General features: G+C 48.1%; 1 protein-coding gene across 2 annotated transcripts in view; it reads left to right on the forward strand.

Annotated features, from left to right (window-relative positions):
- si:zfos-2326c3.2 (mitogen-activated protein kinase kinase kinase kinase 4) overlaps positions 1–18,429 on the forward strand; it is a 335,482-nt gene that overhangs the window by 189,555 nt on the left and 127,498 nt on the right. For both annotated transcript variants that reach the window (XM_038775018.1, XM_038775019.1), the window contains exons 11-14: positions 2,123–2,195; positions 10,315–10,522; positions 16,159–16,332; positions 17,432–17,497. In XM_038775018.1, coding sequence (XP_038630946.1) covers positions 2,123–2,195; positions 10,315–10,522; positions 16,159–16,332; positions 17,432–17,497 — 521 coding nt within the window. The remainder of the gene's footprint in view (positions 1–2,122; positions 2,196–10,314; positions 10,523–16,158; positions 16,333–17,431; positions 17,498–18,429) is intronic.

Here is an 18,429-nt window from a genome sequence, read left to right on the forward strand (position 1 = left end):
TTCTCCCCGTGTGTGCGTGGATTTCCTCCGGGTGCTCTGGTTTCCACCCACAGTCCAAAGATGTGCAGGTTAGGTGAATTGGCCAGGCTAAATTGCCCTCAGGGTCCAAATTGCCCTTAGTGTTAGGTGGGGCTACTGGGTTATGGGGATAGGGTGGAGGTATGGGCTTGGGTAGGGTGCTCTTTCCAAGAGCCGGTGCAGACTCGATGGGCCGAATGGCCTCCTTCTGCACTGTAAATTCTATGAAAATCACCTGAATTTCTGTCTTGTGCTACTGGAAGGCTACACACATCTCACCTGAGAAGCCTCCAATGTTTATTTGGTTGATTTTGCAATATGGTATTCTATTTGTTTGATAATAACTCACATGTTGACACAAGCATGAGCACAGAAGTTTTTTTTTAAAAAACCCTTCATAGCCTTGGATTTTGTTGTCTCCAAATGGAGGCAGGGATTGAGTGCAATTTGCTGCATTTTGTTTCTCACCCGCAAAAAAAAATATTATCTTCCACCTTCCTGATCCCACACCATTTTCTGGGGTCCGGAAGACCTGGTGTGTGAAATGCCTTATGCATTGGTTCCGAGGTCCTGGTCCCCATTGGGTGATCCATAAGAAATTAGTATTTTCTCCTGTGCGCTTTAATTTCATGTGGCAGCAAAACATGTAGGTTTATTGAGCAAAATTAACAAAGTTCTCTCGGAATGCACCATCAGATTAGACTTACTATTCTAGAAACGTTTAGGTTTTGTTGAAGCATAATTAATCTGAAGTGATGACCCCGTCCTAAATTTGTCCTCTGCGAGGTTGAATTTATGCTTCCTGTCCTGTAGTTAAGGTTTGTCTTGAAGTACTGCACTGGGTTGACCTTCTCTAACCTGTTTACTGCCTAATTCACTTGGCTAAGGTATCATCTCAAGGATGTAATCTTTGCAATCTTTCCTGATAACTCAGTCCTCTGTTGTTGAGTTCAGCGGCGGCATTCTCTCAGACCACGCCAGGTCGGAGAATCGCCGGGCCGGGCACAATTCGCGTGAAGCCGGTCTGCTGATTCTCCGGTGACTCCACGCACCCCCGCCGGCGATTCTGCACCCGGGATGGGCCGAGTGGCCGCCCAAATATGTCCGAGTCCCGTCGGCATTTGTTTAATCTGGACTTACCTGGCGGGACATCGGCGTCCATCCTGTCGGGGGCAGCCTGGTGGTGGGGGGGGAAAGGGGGTTCTGACCCCTGGGGGGGGGGGGGGGGTCTCTAGCGTGGCCTGGTCTGCGATCAGGGCCTATCGATCGGCGGGCCAGCCTCTCGTGGTGGAGGCCGCTTTTGCAGCCCTACGCCGTGTTGCGTCGGGGCCGGCGCAGAGAAGGAGGCTACCACGCATGCGCTGGTCGCAGTGTGCATGTGCCCATTTGACGCCGGTATCAGCAGCTGGAGCGACGTGGATCGCCCCAGTGCCATACTGGCCCCCTGTAGGGCAGAGGATCGCTACACTTAGCGGTCCGATGACGGCGCCGTTAAACTCTCCAGTTTTTACAACGGCGTCAACACTCTGCCTTCAGATGGGAGAATCCCGCCCCAGGTACTTGGCTCTTTGCTTTGCACCTTGGGTTTGAATGGTTAGTTTGTGTTATTTTGGTTAAAACCAGACAAATTAGACAAATGCCTGCATCAAATTAACCTCAAAATCCTCCCAATTTTATCAATTAATTTGGCTAGTGTATTTGTTTGCCAATAATCGAACATGTTCAGTGTCGAGTTCATTATTTTCCCCATGTCTTTTAAACCTCACCTTCCGTCATCTTAACACCATTCGTGAAGTTTGTTTATAGCTATTTTCTTGTGTTACTTTGTGCAATACTTTACACTTGAAGGCTTGAATTTAATTTACCAGCAGCTATTCATTTACATATTTTATGAAATTACTTTGCATATCTTAGGCTGCCTTTTCATATTCAATATCCCTCCCTAATTTGGCATCAAAGTTTGTTCCAAAACGCAAACGCTGTGTAGCAGATGGGGAACGCAGTTTATTAAAACCTCAACTTAATTAAAAGAAGAATTAGATCCAGTTTCTGGAGGACTGAGTGGCTGAACGTGAGCTTTTCCATTTTCCCTTCTCGCCATTAGATGAAACTGAGTACGAATATAGTGGAAGTGAAGAAGATGAAGATGGACAGAACGAAGAAGAAGGAGAACCAAGGTAATTTGATTGCTTTACATTGGGGAGACTAGGTGCAGACTGGGTGACCGCTTTGCAGTCCCACAAGCGTGACCCCAACCTTCCTGTCACTTGCCATTTAATCTCAGCATCTTGCTCTCATGCCTACATGTCCATTCTTGGCCCATTGCAATGCCGCAGTGATGCCCAACAAAAACTGGAGGATCAACGCCTCATCTTCCAATTAGGCACGCGACAGCCCTCAGGACTTAACATCGAATTTGACAACTTTATACAGTTACGTTTCTCCTCCAGCTTTACTTTTTTTTATATACCCCAAATATTTTTTCACTCCTATGCAAAACCCTCCCTTCCCGCTCCCTCACTGGGCCATCTGCCACTTTATTTTTAAGTTTTGCTGCATCTTCATTGCAACCTCTCCCAGCTCCCACTAATCACAGTTCCAGCTGTTCCAATTGCATTTTCCCCTCTGGTTAGTTCTGAAGAAGGGGTTTGGAGACTCTGTTTTCTCTTCTTACAGATGCTGCCGGACCTGCTCTTTTTGTTTTGGATTCCAGCATCTGCAGTATTTTGCTATTTTCATTTAATTATTTATGATGTTCTTCTGTTAATTGCAAACATATCAATCACACTGCAAGGATTGGCAAAACAATAAACTGGGTTCTTTATTTGAAGATAAGATTATACCCAGACAGTGCTAACTAGGACGTGGGGAGACATCTTTAACCTGTCAGACATGACTCGAGCTTAGATGTCACATCCTGGCTCATGGTAGGCAGTGATGGCCAGCATCTTAAGGTACACCTCCATAAATATCATCGCATCGCATCACATTAAAACATTATTAAAGTATTTTATTCCCTTTTGAAAGTTGCTACTGAATCAGATTCCACCTCCCTTTCAGCCAATGTGTTTTTTAGATTTCAATTTGGCCTGATGTTGCTGCATTGAAAGGGAAGCAATAGCACTGTGCTATTGTCACTCGACTAGTCATCCAGAGCCCCGGGGACCCAGGTTCGATTCTCGGCTTGGGTCACTGTCTGTGCAGAGTCTGCACGTTCTCCCCACGTGCCTGCGTGGATTTCCTCCGGGTGCTCCGACTTCCTCCCACAATTCCCAAAAGACGTGCCGTTAAGGTGAATTGGACATTCTGAATTCTCCCTCAATGTGCCCGAACAGGTGCCGAGGGGATTTGCACATTAATCTCATTGCGGTGGTAATGTAAGCCTACTTGTGAAACCCAGTAAAGAATTATTAAAATAAAACTCTTAAATGGCCGAGCATGTCACACAGTTCGAGGACATTTAGGGGTGGGTAGCAAATGCTCGTCCAGCCAATGACATTTCATGAATTATTTTTTAAAAAACCAAGTTTGGGCAGTTCACCAGAATTCAGCTGAATTTTCTTCCTATCCTATTACTTTGCTACCCATTGTTTTTGCTGTTGACTAAGGGATAAATATTGACCAGAATTGTCACAGTGAGAAAGCTGTGCTGCGATTATCTTTTCCCACAAAGGCAAAAGCAACTTTATTTAATCCAAATTGGTTTGATGGGATGTGTTTGAGACTGCTGTGTAGAGTGGAGATAATGCCGCGACTAATTGACTCTAATTAGCCTTCCCAGTAATTTAGTCAATTAGGCCAAGACACTGAAATGAAACACGACCAATATGTCCTGGGGTAAAAGCAAACTCAGATTTCATTTTCGCCTGATCTCGGCACTTGAGTGCAGTAAAATTCCAAGAATTTAGTTAAATTGTATTCCCTGACCTCCCCCTTGTACTGTCATGCTTTAATCCTGCTCATGGTGGAAATATTACTCAGGAAGTGATGTAATGTGGAAGTCATGCCCCAGTAGACGTTTCTTTAAATAAAACCACAGGCTGTCTTTGGAAGAGACCTCCTCCTCTTTTTTGCCATCACTGGCGTTTTTAAAAAAAAAATAAAACGTTTTCTTCCAAAAGCAAGGGAAGGCGGTGATGTGTCACTGGACTAGTAAACTAGAGAGACCGAGTAATGCTCTGGGTTCAAGTCCCGCCACTGCGGGTGGTGAAATTGAATTCAATAAAAATCTGGAATTAACAGTCTCCTGGTGACCATGAAACCATTGTCGATTATCGCAAAAAACCCATCTAGTCCTTTCGGGAAGGAAATCTGCCGTCCTTACCTGGTCTGGTCCTGATGTGACTCCAGACACACAGCAATGTGGTTGACTCTTAAATGCCCCCTCAAAGGCAATTAGGGATGGGCAATAAATGCTGGTCCAGTCTGCGACGCCCACATCCCAAGAACGATTTTAAAAATGGGACGGGAAATCTGGAATGAGGTCCTGATCCTGCAGATGCCCATTCTTCCCCAGTAAACTGTCCAACAGCAAGTTGATACCGAGTGGCTCACCCCTTATTTAAAATAGAGAATTTATATAAGTAGTGAGTGCCATTAGGTGCAGACTTACCATGAGGAAATTTAGGTCCAAATGCATTCTCCTTAGCCTTGTTTACAAAACAATTTGACATCTATAACATTCCTGGTTATGGTACTCAGAATGTTGCCAAAGGAAAGCCTCTGGTTCTGAAATTCAATCATGGGATGTGGGCATCGCTGGATCGGCCAGCATTTATTGCCCATCCCTAATTGCCCTTGAGAAGGTGGTTGGTGAGCTGCCTTCCTGAATGGCTGCTGTCCCTGTGGTGTAGATTGGCTCACAGCGCTGGTCAGGAGGAAGTTCCAGATTGTGACCCAGCGACAGTGAAGAAACGGCGATATATTTCCAAGTGGCGTGAAGGGGGAACCTCCAGGTGATGGTGGTATTCCCAGGTATCTGCTGCCCTTGTCCTTCTAGATGGTCGTGGTCATAGGTTTGGAAGGTGCTGTCAACTACAGGTTGACTGCAGTTGGTTTAGACAGAGGGTGGGAATATTGTCCTTCGTTCCAGGTCCTGATGGCTTCCCAGGGTCATAGAATTTTTAAATTACACCGCATGAGTGACATCATATGCCCACCATATTTTCTGTCTCTTTGGAACAGCTGTCCAATTAGTTTCCCTCCCCCACACCCACTATTTCTCTATGGTTTTGCAGCCTTTTCCTCTCTCAATTCTCTTTGAAAATTATTGTTGAATCTGCTTCCACCGCCCATTCACAATATTCCATTTCATAACAACCCACTGATTTCTCATTTTCCCCATGGTTCTAATGCCAGTTATCTTAAATCTGTGTCCTCTATTCTCTGATCCATCTACCAGTAGAAGCGATTCCTTTCCTATTCCCCCATCTATCAAAACCCCTCGCATCTTCAAAATTTCAATAAAATCTTCCTTTGCAATCGCTGCTGTAAGAATAATCCCAGCTTTATTCATCTCATCATGTAACTAAGGCCCCTCATTCTTGATACCATTCCAGTAAATCTCTAAACCCCCTCCCTCCCCTGCCACCCCATGCCCAGACTTAGCTGAACAGCATGGGGCGGCTATGCAGAGAAATCCTGGGCCCGATTCTCCGACCCCCCCGGGACAGGTCTGAGATCCCTGGGGTGCCGCTCCGACGCCGGGGCGCGGTTCTCTGCAGAGTGGAGAATTGGCTCCATTTGCTCCAGCGTGGTCGGCGCTGCGCTAGTCGGTGGCCGCTCTACGCAGCCCCCCTGCTCGACGCTTCAGGCTGTATGAGCCGAATGGCCATAGCAAAAAACCTGCGTCCCGCCAGCACCGTTCAAATATGCTCTGAGCCGGCGGGACCTCGGCATTAAAGGGTCTGGGGGCGGCCTGTGGGAGGGGAGGGGGGTCCGACCCCAGGGAGGGGGCCTCCTTTGTGGCCTGGCCCGCGATCGGGGCCCACCGAACGGCAGGCCTGCCTCTCGGGCTGGGGGGTCTCCTTTCCTCCACGCCGGCTCCTGTAGCCATACGCCAGTGGCGTCGGGGCCGTCGCCGAGAAGAAAGCCACTGCGCATGCGCGGACCCCGCGGCGTCCAGCTGCTGGAGTGGTGTGGGCCGCTCTAGCGCCATGCTGGCCCAGTGTGGCCAGGAGAATCGGGCGCCGCAAGGCCTGTTGAAGCCGGAGTAAAACACGCCCGTTCTTACGGCGGTGTCAAAACTTAGCCGCCCGATGGGAGAAACCCGCCCCCTATCATTTCTGGAACTGGAAACTAGCATGAGTTCCCTTAATCATTAAGGAAGAAGAGGAAAAAAAATTAAATCACAGAATCTCTGCGTTATTACAGTGTAGAAGAACGCCATTCGGCCCTTAGTGTCTGCATGCCTCTGTAAATGAACATTATCCTGCATTTTCCCCATTCCCATCCACATTGTTTCTATTCGAATAATCATCGAATGAAAGCCTCGATTGAACCTGCCTCCACTCGATCCACTCATTGTGTGAAAAACGCACAGAGGTTATTTCATAAATAATTTTTTAAAAACACGCCATTATCAATCTGAATATGTTTGACACAAATTATTATTTTAACTTGCTTTGACTTATTTCTGCTGCAGTATCAGACCATAAGACATAGGGGCAGAAGTAGGCCATTTGATCCATCAAGTCTACTCCACCATTCAATGAGATCATGACTGAATTGATATAATGGGCGGAATCAATCCTGCCCCCGCCGTGTCCTGAATTCTCCACCCCCCGAGATTCGGCGGGGGCGGGAATTGCGCTGCGCCGATCGGCAGTCCACCCGGGGTGATTCTCTGAACGGCCTTTCCCGCCGTTGTGGTTTAAACCACCTCTGGTACCGGCGGGATTGGCGGCGTGGGCGGGCCCTGGGGTCCTGGGGGGAGGGGGGGGGGGAGCGGGGCGATCTGACCCACGGTGGCCTGGCCCGCGATCGGGGCCCACCGATCGGCAGGCAGGCCTGTGCCGTGGGGGCACTCTTTTTCTTCCGCCCCCGCCATGGCCTTCACCATGGCGGGGGCGGAACAGACCGCCTCCCCTGGGCATGCGCCAGTATGACGTCAGCAGCCGCTGATGCACCGACGCGTGCACGGACCTACGCCGGCCAGCGAAGGCCTTTTTGGCCCCGGCTGCCGATTGCGGCCCAGACCCCATCGGAGGCCCACCCACCGGTGCAGGAACCCCCCTCCCCACAGGCAGCGACCAGGTGTGGACGACGCCGGCGGGAACCTGTCGTGTTGGGACGGACGCTCAGCCCGGGCCGGAGAATCGCCACTCGCCTTTTGCAAATGGCGAGCAGCGATTCTCCGAGCGACCAGCCGTGATTCTCGCCACACTGGTTTGGGGGGGTGTGGGAGAATCGTGTGCGGGCGCCGGCACGGCATGGCGGGACTCGCACGGCAACCCGGCGATTCCCCCACCCGGCGTTGGGGGGGGGGGGGGGGGGGGGTGGGGGTGGAGTATTCCGCACCCTATATTTGTCAATAAGGTCACCTCTCATAGAATCAAAGAATTTACCGTGCAGAAGGAGGTCATTCGGCCTCACATTGAGGGGCTAGGCCCCTAAAGGTGCGGAGAATTCCGCACCTTTGGGGAGGCCCGACGCCGGAGTGATTCACGCCACTCAGAGACGCCGGTACCCCCCACCCCACCGGGTAGGGGAGAATCCCGGCCAATAATCCTCAACTCCACTTTGCTGCCTTACCCCCATAACCCTTGATTCACTTAATGACTCAAAATCTGACTGTCTCAACCTCTACAGCTCTCTGCAGTAAAGAATTCCACAGATTCACTACCCTCTGAGAGAAGAAATTCCTCCTCACCCCTGTCTTAAATGAGTGGCCTCTTGCTTTGAGATTATGCCCTTTGGTATCTAAGGAAGGATGTGATGGCCTTGGAAAGGGTCCAGAGGAGGTTCACAAGATTGATCCCTGGAATGAAGGGCTTGTCGTATGAGGAACGGTGAGGACTCTGGCTCTGTACATATTGGAGTTTTAGGAGGGCGAGGGGGGATTCTTATTAAAACCTACAGGATACTGCGAGGTCTGGGTAGAGTGGACGTGGAGAGGATGTTTCCACTTGTAGGAAAAACTAGGACCAGAGGACACAATCGCAGACTAAAGGGACCATCCTTTAAAACTGAGATGAGGAGGAATTTCTTCTGTCAGAGGATGGTGAACCTATGGACTCTTCGCCTCAGAAGGCTGTGGAGGCCAAATCTTTTAGACAGAGATCGATAGGTTCTTGATCAATAAGGGGCTCAGGGATTATGGGGAGAAGGCAGGAGGATGGGTGTGAAACATATCAGCAATGATTGAATAGCGGAGCAGACTCGATAGGCCGAGTTCTGTTCCTATGTCTTGTGGTCTTGCGGTCCTCGACTCCCCCACTAGGGGAAACAACCTTTCAGCATCTACCCTGTCAACCCCCTGAGACTCCCTGGGCGCAATTCTCCCAACGGGAGTCTAAGTGCCGACGCCGGAGTGAAAACCGGAGTGTTTCCCAGTATTCTCCCGCCCCCACGGGTCTAGGAGGGGTGTCGCGTCATTTACGCGTGCTGGGCCTTGGCTCTGCGTAAAAAGCGGCGCCGCGTAAATGATGCGGCCAGCGCCGCGTAAATGACATCACCCGCGCATGCGCTGGTTGGCCGGCGCCAACATGCGCGGTTGCCGTCCTCCCCGAGTCCGCCCCGCCAGAAGATGGCGGATGGATCTTGCGGGACGGTGGAGGAAAGGAGGTCCTCCCTTAGAGAGACCGGCCCGCCGATCGGTGGGCACCAATTGCGGCCCAGACCCCATCGGAGGTCCAGCCCCCCGGTGCAGGAACCCCCCTCCCCACAGGCAGCGACCAGGTGTGGACGGCGGCGGCGGGAACCTGTCGTGTTGGGGCGGCCGCTTGGCCCATCCGGGCCGGAGATTCGCCACTCGCCTTTTGCAAACAGCGAGCGGCGATTCTCCAAGCTACCAGCCGTGATTCTCGCCACGCTGGTTTGGGGGGGGGTGGGAGAATCGTGTGCGGGCGCCGGCGCGGCATGGTGGGACTCGCACGGCAACCCGGCGATTCTCCCACCCGGCGTGGGGGGGGGGGGGGGGAGTGTGGGTGGAGAATTCCGCACCCTATATTTGTCAATAAGGTCACCTCTCATAGAATCAAAGAATTTACCGTGCAGAAGGAGGTCATTCGGCCCATCGAGTCTGCACCGGCCCTTGGAAAGAGCATCCAATTTAAGCCCAAACCCCCACCCAGTAACCCCACCTAACCATTTGGACACGAGGGGGCAATGTGGGATGGCCAATCCACCCAATCTGCACATCTTTGGACTGTGGGAGGAAACCGGAGCACCCGGAAGGAACCCCACACAGACACGGGGAGAACGTGCAGACTCCACACAGACAGTGACCCGAGCTCTCATTCTTCTAAATTCTAACCAGGATAAAGCTGTTGCCAATCGGTGGATGTGACTGTGTAATGGAACATAAAAATTAGGAGAGGGAGTAGGCCGCTCAGCCCCTCAAGCCTGCTCCGACATTCAGTACGATCATGGCTGATCTACGTGTGGGCTCAAATCACTTTCCTCCCCCTTGCCTCCGCTATCCGGTGGCTCCCTTGTTAGTCAGAGAATCCATTGTTTGGTCATTGGCAATGTTGCAGTAATACCACTATTTGTCTTCGCCGCTCACTTACTTAATTTGCCAGTCGTTCAACGAGAGCACAAAACTAAAGCAAATATAAGAAGGTGGATATTGCGGTCAACCAGACGCAGATTGAATCTGAGTCAATACCCAGTCTGGTGAGGTGAAGAGTGAGGCAGGGGTTTCAGTCAGAAAAGGAAGAAAATGTCCCATAGCTTCAATTAAAATCCTCACTCGTGAAACATATTATTTCGTCTGCCTGTCCTTTTTATGCAAATGTCCTTCTTATTGAAATACATCAACTCTGTTCTGCCCGAAGTGATCATTGTATACGGCAAAAAAACCCATCTGCCACAGAATTGCTTTTGGAGCTCCAATGCAACACATTCCTGCTAAATCCAATTACAGATAAAATTGCCCAAATATCTGCAAAGTAAAATCGCAAGCAGTTAAATTTGACAGCAACTTTCCAATTAGTGGTGCTTTTTTTTTGCAGAAAGTGCATCTCAGACTGGCATTCTTTGCAGCTTTTTCTTCACCCCCGAGGTCTCCATTAGGTCCATTATGTTCCCAATTGTGTTCAACTGCCGTCTGAACGATGTGCTCTCTCCACTCAGTTCCATTGTTAATCAGGCCGGAGAGTCGACGCTTCGCCGAGAGTTTCTGCGGCTGCAGCAGGAGAACACAAACCGCTCAGCGGCCCAGCAGCAACAGCAGGTGCTCCAGCAACAATTGCAGGAACAGGAGAAGTACAAGCTGCAGCTGCTCGCCGAGCGGCAGAAGCGCATCAACCAGCAGAAGGAGCAGAGGAGGTGGCTGGAAGACGTAAGGCTTTTTCTTCTCTCGGCTTGGCCATTCGCGTTTTGTTTTCTGCATGTCGCTTTGCTAAGGGAGATCACTTTCCTTTCAGTTTCACTGCTGCGGCCTATCATGGAGCAATAAAGCTGACATGGACTACTTGGGCCGCGTGGCCTGTTTCTGTGCTGCATATCCTACATGATTCTGTGTAAACAGGGCTCCGCAAATACATTCTTAGCTCCAACATTTCCTCCCAAACATTGCTTATTTGAAACTGAGAAAGTTAAACGGGAAGCTAAAAAGATCTTTGCCTGATATTGTATTCGGTTATCGTCAACAGTTTCCACAAAACAACACCTGCTGATTGAAAGGTTTGCTGCATTTTACTGTCTCGACTTATAGGGCACGATCTACCCGAATGGTAACAGAATCGAGTAACAAGCGCATTTAGCCGGGTATTTTCCGGCTCTCAGAGTGCCAAGAAACCCCACGTTACCGAACGGGACTCTGCTCTCATTCAGGTAGATTTGGGGCCTCAGCGGGGAATTCTCCAACGAGGCCGCACTTAGTCCCATTTTGTGCCCTGAAAGCACCACTTGCCGGAGCTGCTCCGTGTAAGAGGCGATCGGGTTGACGTTGTGATCCCTCGACCCGCTGACGTGACCCCTGAACATACACAAAGTCCCAACTCACCTGTAAGGGGGTTCTCAGGCCCCTCACACACCTCTGCACCAACACCGGGCACCCCCAAACCCAAACCCCATCGCGGGGAAAATTCCAGCTTGAACAACGCTCGCCCAAGGTTTCCAAGGCAAAGGGGTTGGATCCCAACGCCTTGGGTAGATCTCGGGAGTGCATATTAGAGTGGGACTAGCTGTCTTGCGGGAATTTGCAGATTTGTTCAAAAGTGATCTGTCCAGAATGGGCGGGATTCACATCGCGACGCCTCGTGAGATCATGTTAGATCTCCTGAGGCTTGGCGAACCGTGTAGATTCCGAAATAGGGATTTACCGGCATCTACCGTGCGCTGTGCACCTGGTAGGTCGTGCCCAAAATCTGAGGCCATGTGACTTGATCAAATTGGTCACTGTAAGAGTCTTTGATCATGATTCAGTTCAGTTTGTGGCTGAAGACTGGGACGAGGTACGGCTAAAGCTGAGGATAATTAATTTTATTAATGTGGATGTCTTCTGTCGAAGGGTTACAGCTCTGTTGACTGATACTTGTACTGGCTAGGCTGTCAATCCCCTCTCGCTGCTAATTTATATTTTCGTGTTTTTCCTGTTGAAATGAATTTTACTTTTGCGTTAATTTCCGCTGCTGCGGAGTTGACCTCTTGGCCAGGACGTTAGTGCCAAGGAGAATTGATCCTCATTTAGCTTACCTGACTAAGTAAAGGTTAAATAAATGTGTGCAACATGTCCATTGCTGGTTAAGATGGAAGTTTCTTCAGAAAGAAAATAAAACATAAGCCAGAATTTTAAGGCCTCCTTGCGGTGGCAGTGATGGGGCCATAAAACATGCCTTTGATTTTGGCGGGGCCCTAGATCCCGCCAGTGTAAAATTCCACTGCCCATAGAGCACATCAAACTATTTTCTAACTGCGTCTTTTTTCCAAAAGTAGCCATTTTATAAATTGCTGCTTCAAAAACAAAAGTACTTAAATATTTTACCAGCTTTCAGGAGATCACACAGAGTCGGAGTCATATTTAGTTATGCAGTTCTTTATGCCAGTGTTTGGACGTGGAGTGATGGGGAGAGGATCTTTGCTGGTGAGCTGAGACTGGGGCTTGTATGGAGCGATGGCAACTATGGAATATCCTGCAGCAGAAAACAGCCCTGTGCAAAGTGGACCATCCCCTCAGCAGACTGTCCAGTGTCTGGTCTTTTAACCTGTTGAAATTACAGGTATTAACACCTGTTGATCAACAAATGTGACCAGGAACAACAGTTTGGCTCAGTTAGCTGGTTCGTGAGGAAGAGTAAGGTCATCAGCGCAGATTTAATTAGAGTACCGGCTGAGGTTATTCATGAAGGCCCAACCTTCTCAAACTTAAACCCCCACCAGTCACCTCTCCCCCTCCAAAGGAGAAAACAGCCTATGGTCACCGGGGACTATGGCGACTTTACTTACTTCATTGTACTGATGCAAAGGTTGCAGCAAGAGGGTTTTGTGCAATGAAGTGCTGAGCAACTGAGGTAAATTTACCATCAGTGATATTCCCTGAGCCCCTCTCCATCTGCATTTATGTTGATTCTCTTGGGCCTCAGCTGCGAGTGGAAATATTGAGCCACAGTATCTCCTACCAATCTTCAAACAAAAACCCTTATAGATTTGGGCAGCACGGTAGCACGGTGGGTAGCACTGTTGCTTCACAGCGCCAGGGTCCCAGGTTCGATTCCTGGCTTGGGTCACTGTCTGTGCGGAGTCTGCACGTCTGCGTGGGTTTCCTCTGGGTGCTCCGGTTTCCTCCCACAGTCCAAAGATGTGCAGGTTAGGTGGATTGGCCATTCTAAATTGCCCTTAATGTCCAACAAGGTTAGATGGGGTTACGGGAATAAAGGGGATAGGGTGGAGGTATGGGGCTTAAGTAGGGTGCTCTTTCCAAAGGCCGGTGCAGACTTAATGGGCCGAATGGCCTCCTTCTGCACTGTAAATTCTATGAAAACCCTCCTTGTCTCCATGATCACACAAACATTGAGAAACAATCAGAGAGCGGTATTCCATTATTAATACTGCATTAAGACCAATCTGGCAATTAATTAACAGTTTGATTTTATGGACTACTTTTCTGTTATATAGCTAACATTGCTTAAACAAAGGGACCTTTTTTGTTGAGGATTTTCATCTTGTTCTCACCAGGACTTTCGCAAGGATACTATATAAGAGAAATCAACAAATTTATATTAGACATAGAGTCGCTACAGGTAGAAGGAGGCCACTCGACCCATTGAGTCTGCACTGAACCTCTGAAAATGCACCCGATCTAGCTCACTCCTCTACCCCATCCCCCTAACTCCACCTGCCCTGCACAACTTTGGACACTAAGGGGCAATTTAGCATCATCAATCCACCTAACCTGCACGTCTTTGGACTGTGGAAACCGGAGCACCTGGAGGAAACTCATACAGACATGAGGAAAACGTGCAAACTCCACACAGTCACCCAAGGCCAGAATTCAACCCTGGTCCCTGGTGATGTGAGGCAGCAGTGCTAACCACTGAGCCACCCTATATTTTATGAGAAGAGAATGCTGATTGCTTAGCAAGTGGACTCTAATTAGTAAGTGCATTGCCATGGATAATGTACCAGTTAATGGTTACTGACAGTTAACTGCCAAGTATTGTTTGAAATTTAAACCAGACAACTTGAATCTGATTGGTCAAGGAATTGCTCTGAAGAATGAAGCAGTGAATTACTGTCAATTATTTTGTTTAACTGATAAAGGCGCATTGTGCACATATGTTCTTTCTATCTGCATCCTGTGTATTAATATATGTAGCTTCCAGTCCACACAAGTGCACCACACTCTGAGCCTGACTGACAATCTTAAATTTGTTGTCAGCTAATTCTGAGCACACTGAGGATTATTTAGGAAATATTAACCAAACGTACAATTGTATCTAATGTTGGACACTGTGTTTTGGGTTTTGTAAGCATGGGCTGGTTGGGTATGGTCTGTACCTTGCCTATTGTGAACAGTGGCTGGGACATGCTGCTTTATACAATATGCCAGCCTTTGAGATGTATGGTCTAGATACCGCGTATCACATTGGCGCTGAAATTCATTCACCACATTACATCTTTTTGGGTTGAGGCAGCATCCTGTTAGTGCTGAATACTACTCGGGTTGCTACTGTGTAGCCGACGCCTGAAACAACATGCTTGACCTGCTGCTCAAGAGTTTGAGATACCTTGCCCTTCCAGGGTATTTTTCAGGGCCAAAAGTGACAGCCCTCGACTCTTACTTTGGGATGGACGTTCTCTGACATTGTGTTCTTCCAAATGTGCTGATGAGTACAGGATGAAAAGCCCCCCCCCCCCCCCCCCCCCCCCCCCCCCCCCTCCCAGCACACAGTAGCAGCAGCGTGTACCATCTGCGAGATCATCGAGTGTAGCAACTCACCAAGGCTCATTCAACAGTACCGTCCAAACTTGGACCTCAACACCTAGAAGGACAAGGCCCGCAGATGCATGGGCATGCCAGCACCTGCAAGTGACCCACCGCGTCATGCAGCATCCTGACATGGAACAATATCATTCCTTCACTTGTCACTGGGTCGAAATCCTGGAACTCCCTTCCGAATAGCCTTGTGTGTGTACCTAAACATACATGTATTGCAGAAGTTCAAGAAGGCAACTCACCACCACCTTCTCAATTGTGTCTCAAAGGCAATTAGTGGTGAGCAATAAAATCTGGCCTTTAAGCGATGCCCAAATCCTGTGAAATAATTTTAGGAGGACAAATGTGTTGAATGCTTAAGATTTATCTGCAAAAAAAGACGGATTTGTTTGGATCTATTTGAAAACTTACAAATTCTGAAGAGGTAATCGTCCACATAAGTTAATCAAGGGAAGGAGGGCCTGGAGGTATGACAACAGGGATATTTTGCACATATCTGAAGAGTTAGGGAGGAAATGGTTATATAAAACATTGACCACGACATTTTGATTCAAGTGCGATAAGTTTGAAGCCTTAAGCAATCTTCCTCACTTTCTTCTGTTCTTTGGAATTTCCATTGTTGTACAACACCCAATTCTGTAAAGTCGCTGAATGCATCTTAGAAAAAATGGGCTTAATATAGGCAGATATTCTTTTATTTTAAAAATCCCAAACTCTGGGGCACTGCCCTTATTGCAGAGAGCTCCTCAACAGGAGAATTAGGTGTGAAACAAGTGCACTTGAAATGAGGAGTTCCCTAATTTTTTGCTAATTAATATAAGCATCAATTTTCTCCACGGAATCTACAATGAGCAAATCTGAGACAATGCAATTTGACCCTATGACAACTGTCATTAGATGTATTGTGATTTGGGGCTGGTTTAGCTCAGTTGGCTGCACAGCTGGTGCGTGATGCAGAGTGAGTCCAACAGCATGGGTTTAATTCCCAAACCGCCTGAGGTTATTCATGAAGGCCATGTCATAATATACACACAAGTATATGATGGTGCACAGACAGACATTGATTGACACACAGAACACAGCAACCAATCACCAGACAGGACACAGCCACTATAACAGGCGCCGGAATGTGGCGACTAGGGGCTTTTCACAGTAACTTCATTTGATGGGCTAAATCGCTTTCTTTTAAAGCAGACCAAGCAAGCCAGCAGCACGGTTCGATTCCCGTACCAGCCTCCCTGGACAGGTGCCGGAATGTGGCCACTAGGGGCTTTTCACAGTAACTTCATTGAAGCCTACTCGTGACAATAAGCGATTTTCATTCATTTTCATTTCATTTCTACAACAGGCAGCTGAATATTGCACTTACTGCCCTCTTGCACCATTTGCAATGTCCAAATCACCCCCGTTGCATTAGTCTACCTGTGCACGACCCATTCAATCTTTTATGTTCCGCTGAAGTCCAACATCTGATGGTAAAAGTGATCAGCTAGACTTGGGCATTCTGACAATTGTCATTTCTGCCCTGACTCGCACAGCACCACAAGAGGGAACAGGAGCTGCGGAAACAGCAGGAGTGTGGGAAGAAAAGACCGGAACTGAAGGAGAAGCACAGGAAAGAACACCGGAGTAGAGGAGAAGAAGAAAGGAGATGTGCAGATGAGGAAAGGTGGAATATAGCGGAAGGGAACAGAAAAGCTGAGAAGAAACAGGTATGCATTTGTCTATTGAGATCCTGAGCGCCCTGAAGCTAGTCACTTTAAAGGGAGGATTATAACACTGAGCTTTGCAGTGACTACAGACAGGTTTTGACAGCAATTCCTTTGTAAAACAGTGTTATAGAACCAAGAGCAAAGAACATTACAGCACAGGAACAGGCCCTTTGGCCCTCCAAGCCTGTACCGATCATGATACCACCAAATTATAATGTTTAATTATAATTACAATGTTATGTCATGCCATTCCTCAATGGTTCTCACAAAACACTTTTTGAAAGAACGTGCATTTAAGTAGCACCTTTCACGCCGTCTCGAAAGTGTTTCCCAGCCAAGTATCTTTGAAATGGAGTCAGTGTTTGGGGGGAGTTGGTTAGCTCAGTTGGATGGACGGTTGATTCATGATGAGGAACAACACCAACAGCGTGGGTTCAGTTCCCGTACCAGCTGAGGTTATCCATGAAGGCCCTGCCTTCTCAACCTTACCCCTCAGCTGAGGTGCAGTGATCACCACCAGTTGGCTCTCTCTCAAAAGGGGAAAGCATCCTCGGGGTCTGTGGCAACCTTCATAGACAATGCAGCAACAATTTAACACACACATACTCCCACAAATAGCAATGTGATAACAACCGTATAACTTGTTTTAATCATGTTGCTCTTCATGGCAAGGAATCTTTGCATCCATCTGAAGGGGCAAAAAGGAGTTTAACAACTCGTCATTAAAGTTCGCTTAGCGCTGCATTGAAGGTTTTCGGAACAAGACTCTAAAGTGGGACTTAAACCTTCTGACTCAGAAGACAAGCAGGCTAGCACTGAGGATATAAAGCCGGTACTCATCCTTTATTGACCATCGGCAGAATGATCTTGAGTTTGAGTAGTCTCAAAATTGCTTTTTAGATAGGGTTGAAGTTCAATGTAAACTTTCTAAAACAGGTACCTATTTCTGAATGGAGAGTCCAAGGAGGATCCTTTTTGGCTTTGTGGGAACCATTGGTGATCATATAAAGAGAACACGTCAGACATATTTCTCCAACCACACACTTGTTCATCTCCCCATTAATGCTGACCTGGTATGATGTGATTTACCTCTCTATAGATGGAGGGCCGTCTGGAATCCCAGCTGAATGAAAGACCCAGAGTGATGGACTTCCCACAGCTGCAGGTACGGAAGCACAGTTTGCTAACTTCACCGTTATATTTTCACATGGTTCACTCACTGAACCTTTTTGGGCATCTGATGCATGGGAAAAAAGCTCTGTCAGTCCCAGATACAAGAAACATACATCCACGGCCTGTTATACACAAGTTGTGTCTTAAAGTGGACTATTTCCATGATACTTTGTGAACTACCAGCAGGACTTTAACTCTCAGAGAATGTAATATTGTGTATCAGTGATGAGTTGAACATAACCTCATAGCTGGCACCACGCATTGGAGTTTGGATTAGTTTGAAACCCTGATTGAGGGCATAGAATGGACAAACATTGTCCCATTTGATGTTATCTTTTTGTTATTTTAAGTGCACTATCTTTGGAATTGTGGTAGTCCTGGTACAGTTGAATTACATAGAATTGTGTAGCACATTAGCCTCATCCCTACATCATCTAGTTCCATCAACATACCCTACTGTTCCTTTCTCATATATTAATTCAGCTTCCCCTTGAAGGCATTGAGGCAATTTGTCTGAACTAGTTTATGTGGAAGCGTGTTCAATGGGCGGGATCCTCTGTCCCACTGCACCCGTTTTCTGTTGTGGCGGCCCCCGTGGCAGCGGGATCCTCCATTCCGGCAGCCGGCAAATGGGGGTTCTTATTGTGGGCACCTCTACGCTGTCGGGAAATCCTCGGGTGTGAGTGCTCTGCCGGCGAAGAGGAGGATCCTGCCGACCGAGAATCCAGCCCGACATTCTAATCATTGTCTCACTGAAGCAGTTTCTCCTTATTGAATTTATTAATAAATATCTTATATTTAGGTTCTCTAGTTTTTGGCTCGTCTGTGCGTGGAAATATCTTTTCCATGTTTATCCGATCAAACCGCTCAACACTTTAACGACATTTAAGAAATGAACAAGAAATAGTTAACATATGGGGCGGG

This window comes from Scyliorhinus canicula, chromosome 17, assembly GCF_902713615.1.
Source record: "Scyliorhinus canicula chromosome 17, sScyCan1.1, whole genome shotgun sequence".
NCBI lineage: Eukaryota > Metazoa > Chordata > Chondrichthyes > Carcharhiniformes > Scyliorhinidae > Scyliorhinus > Scyliorhinus canicula.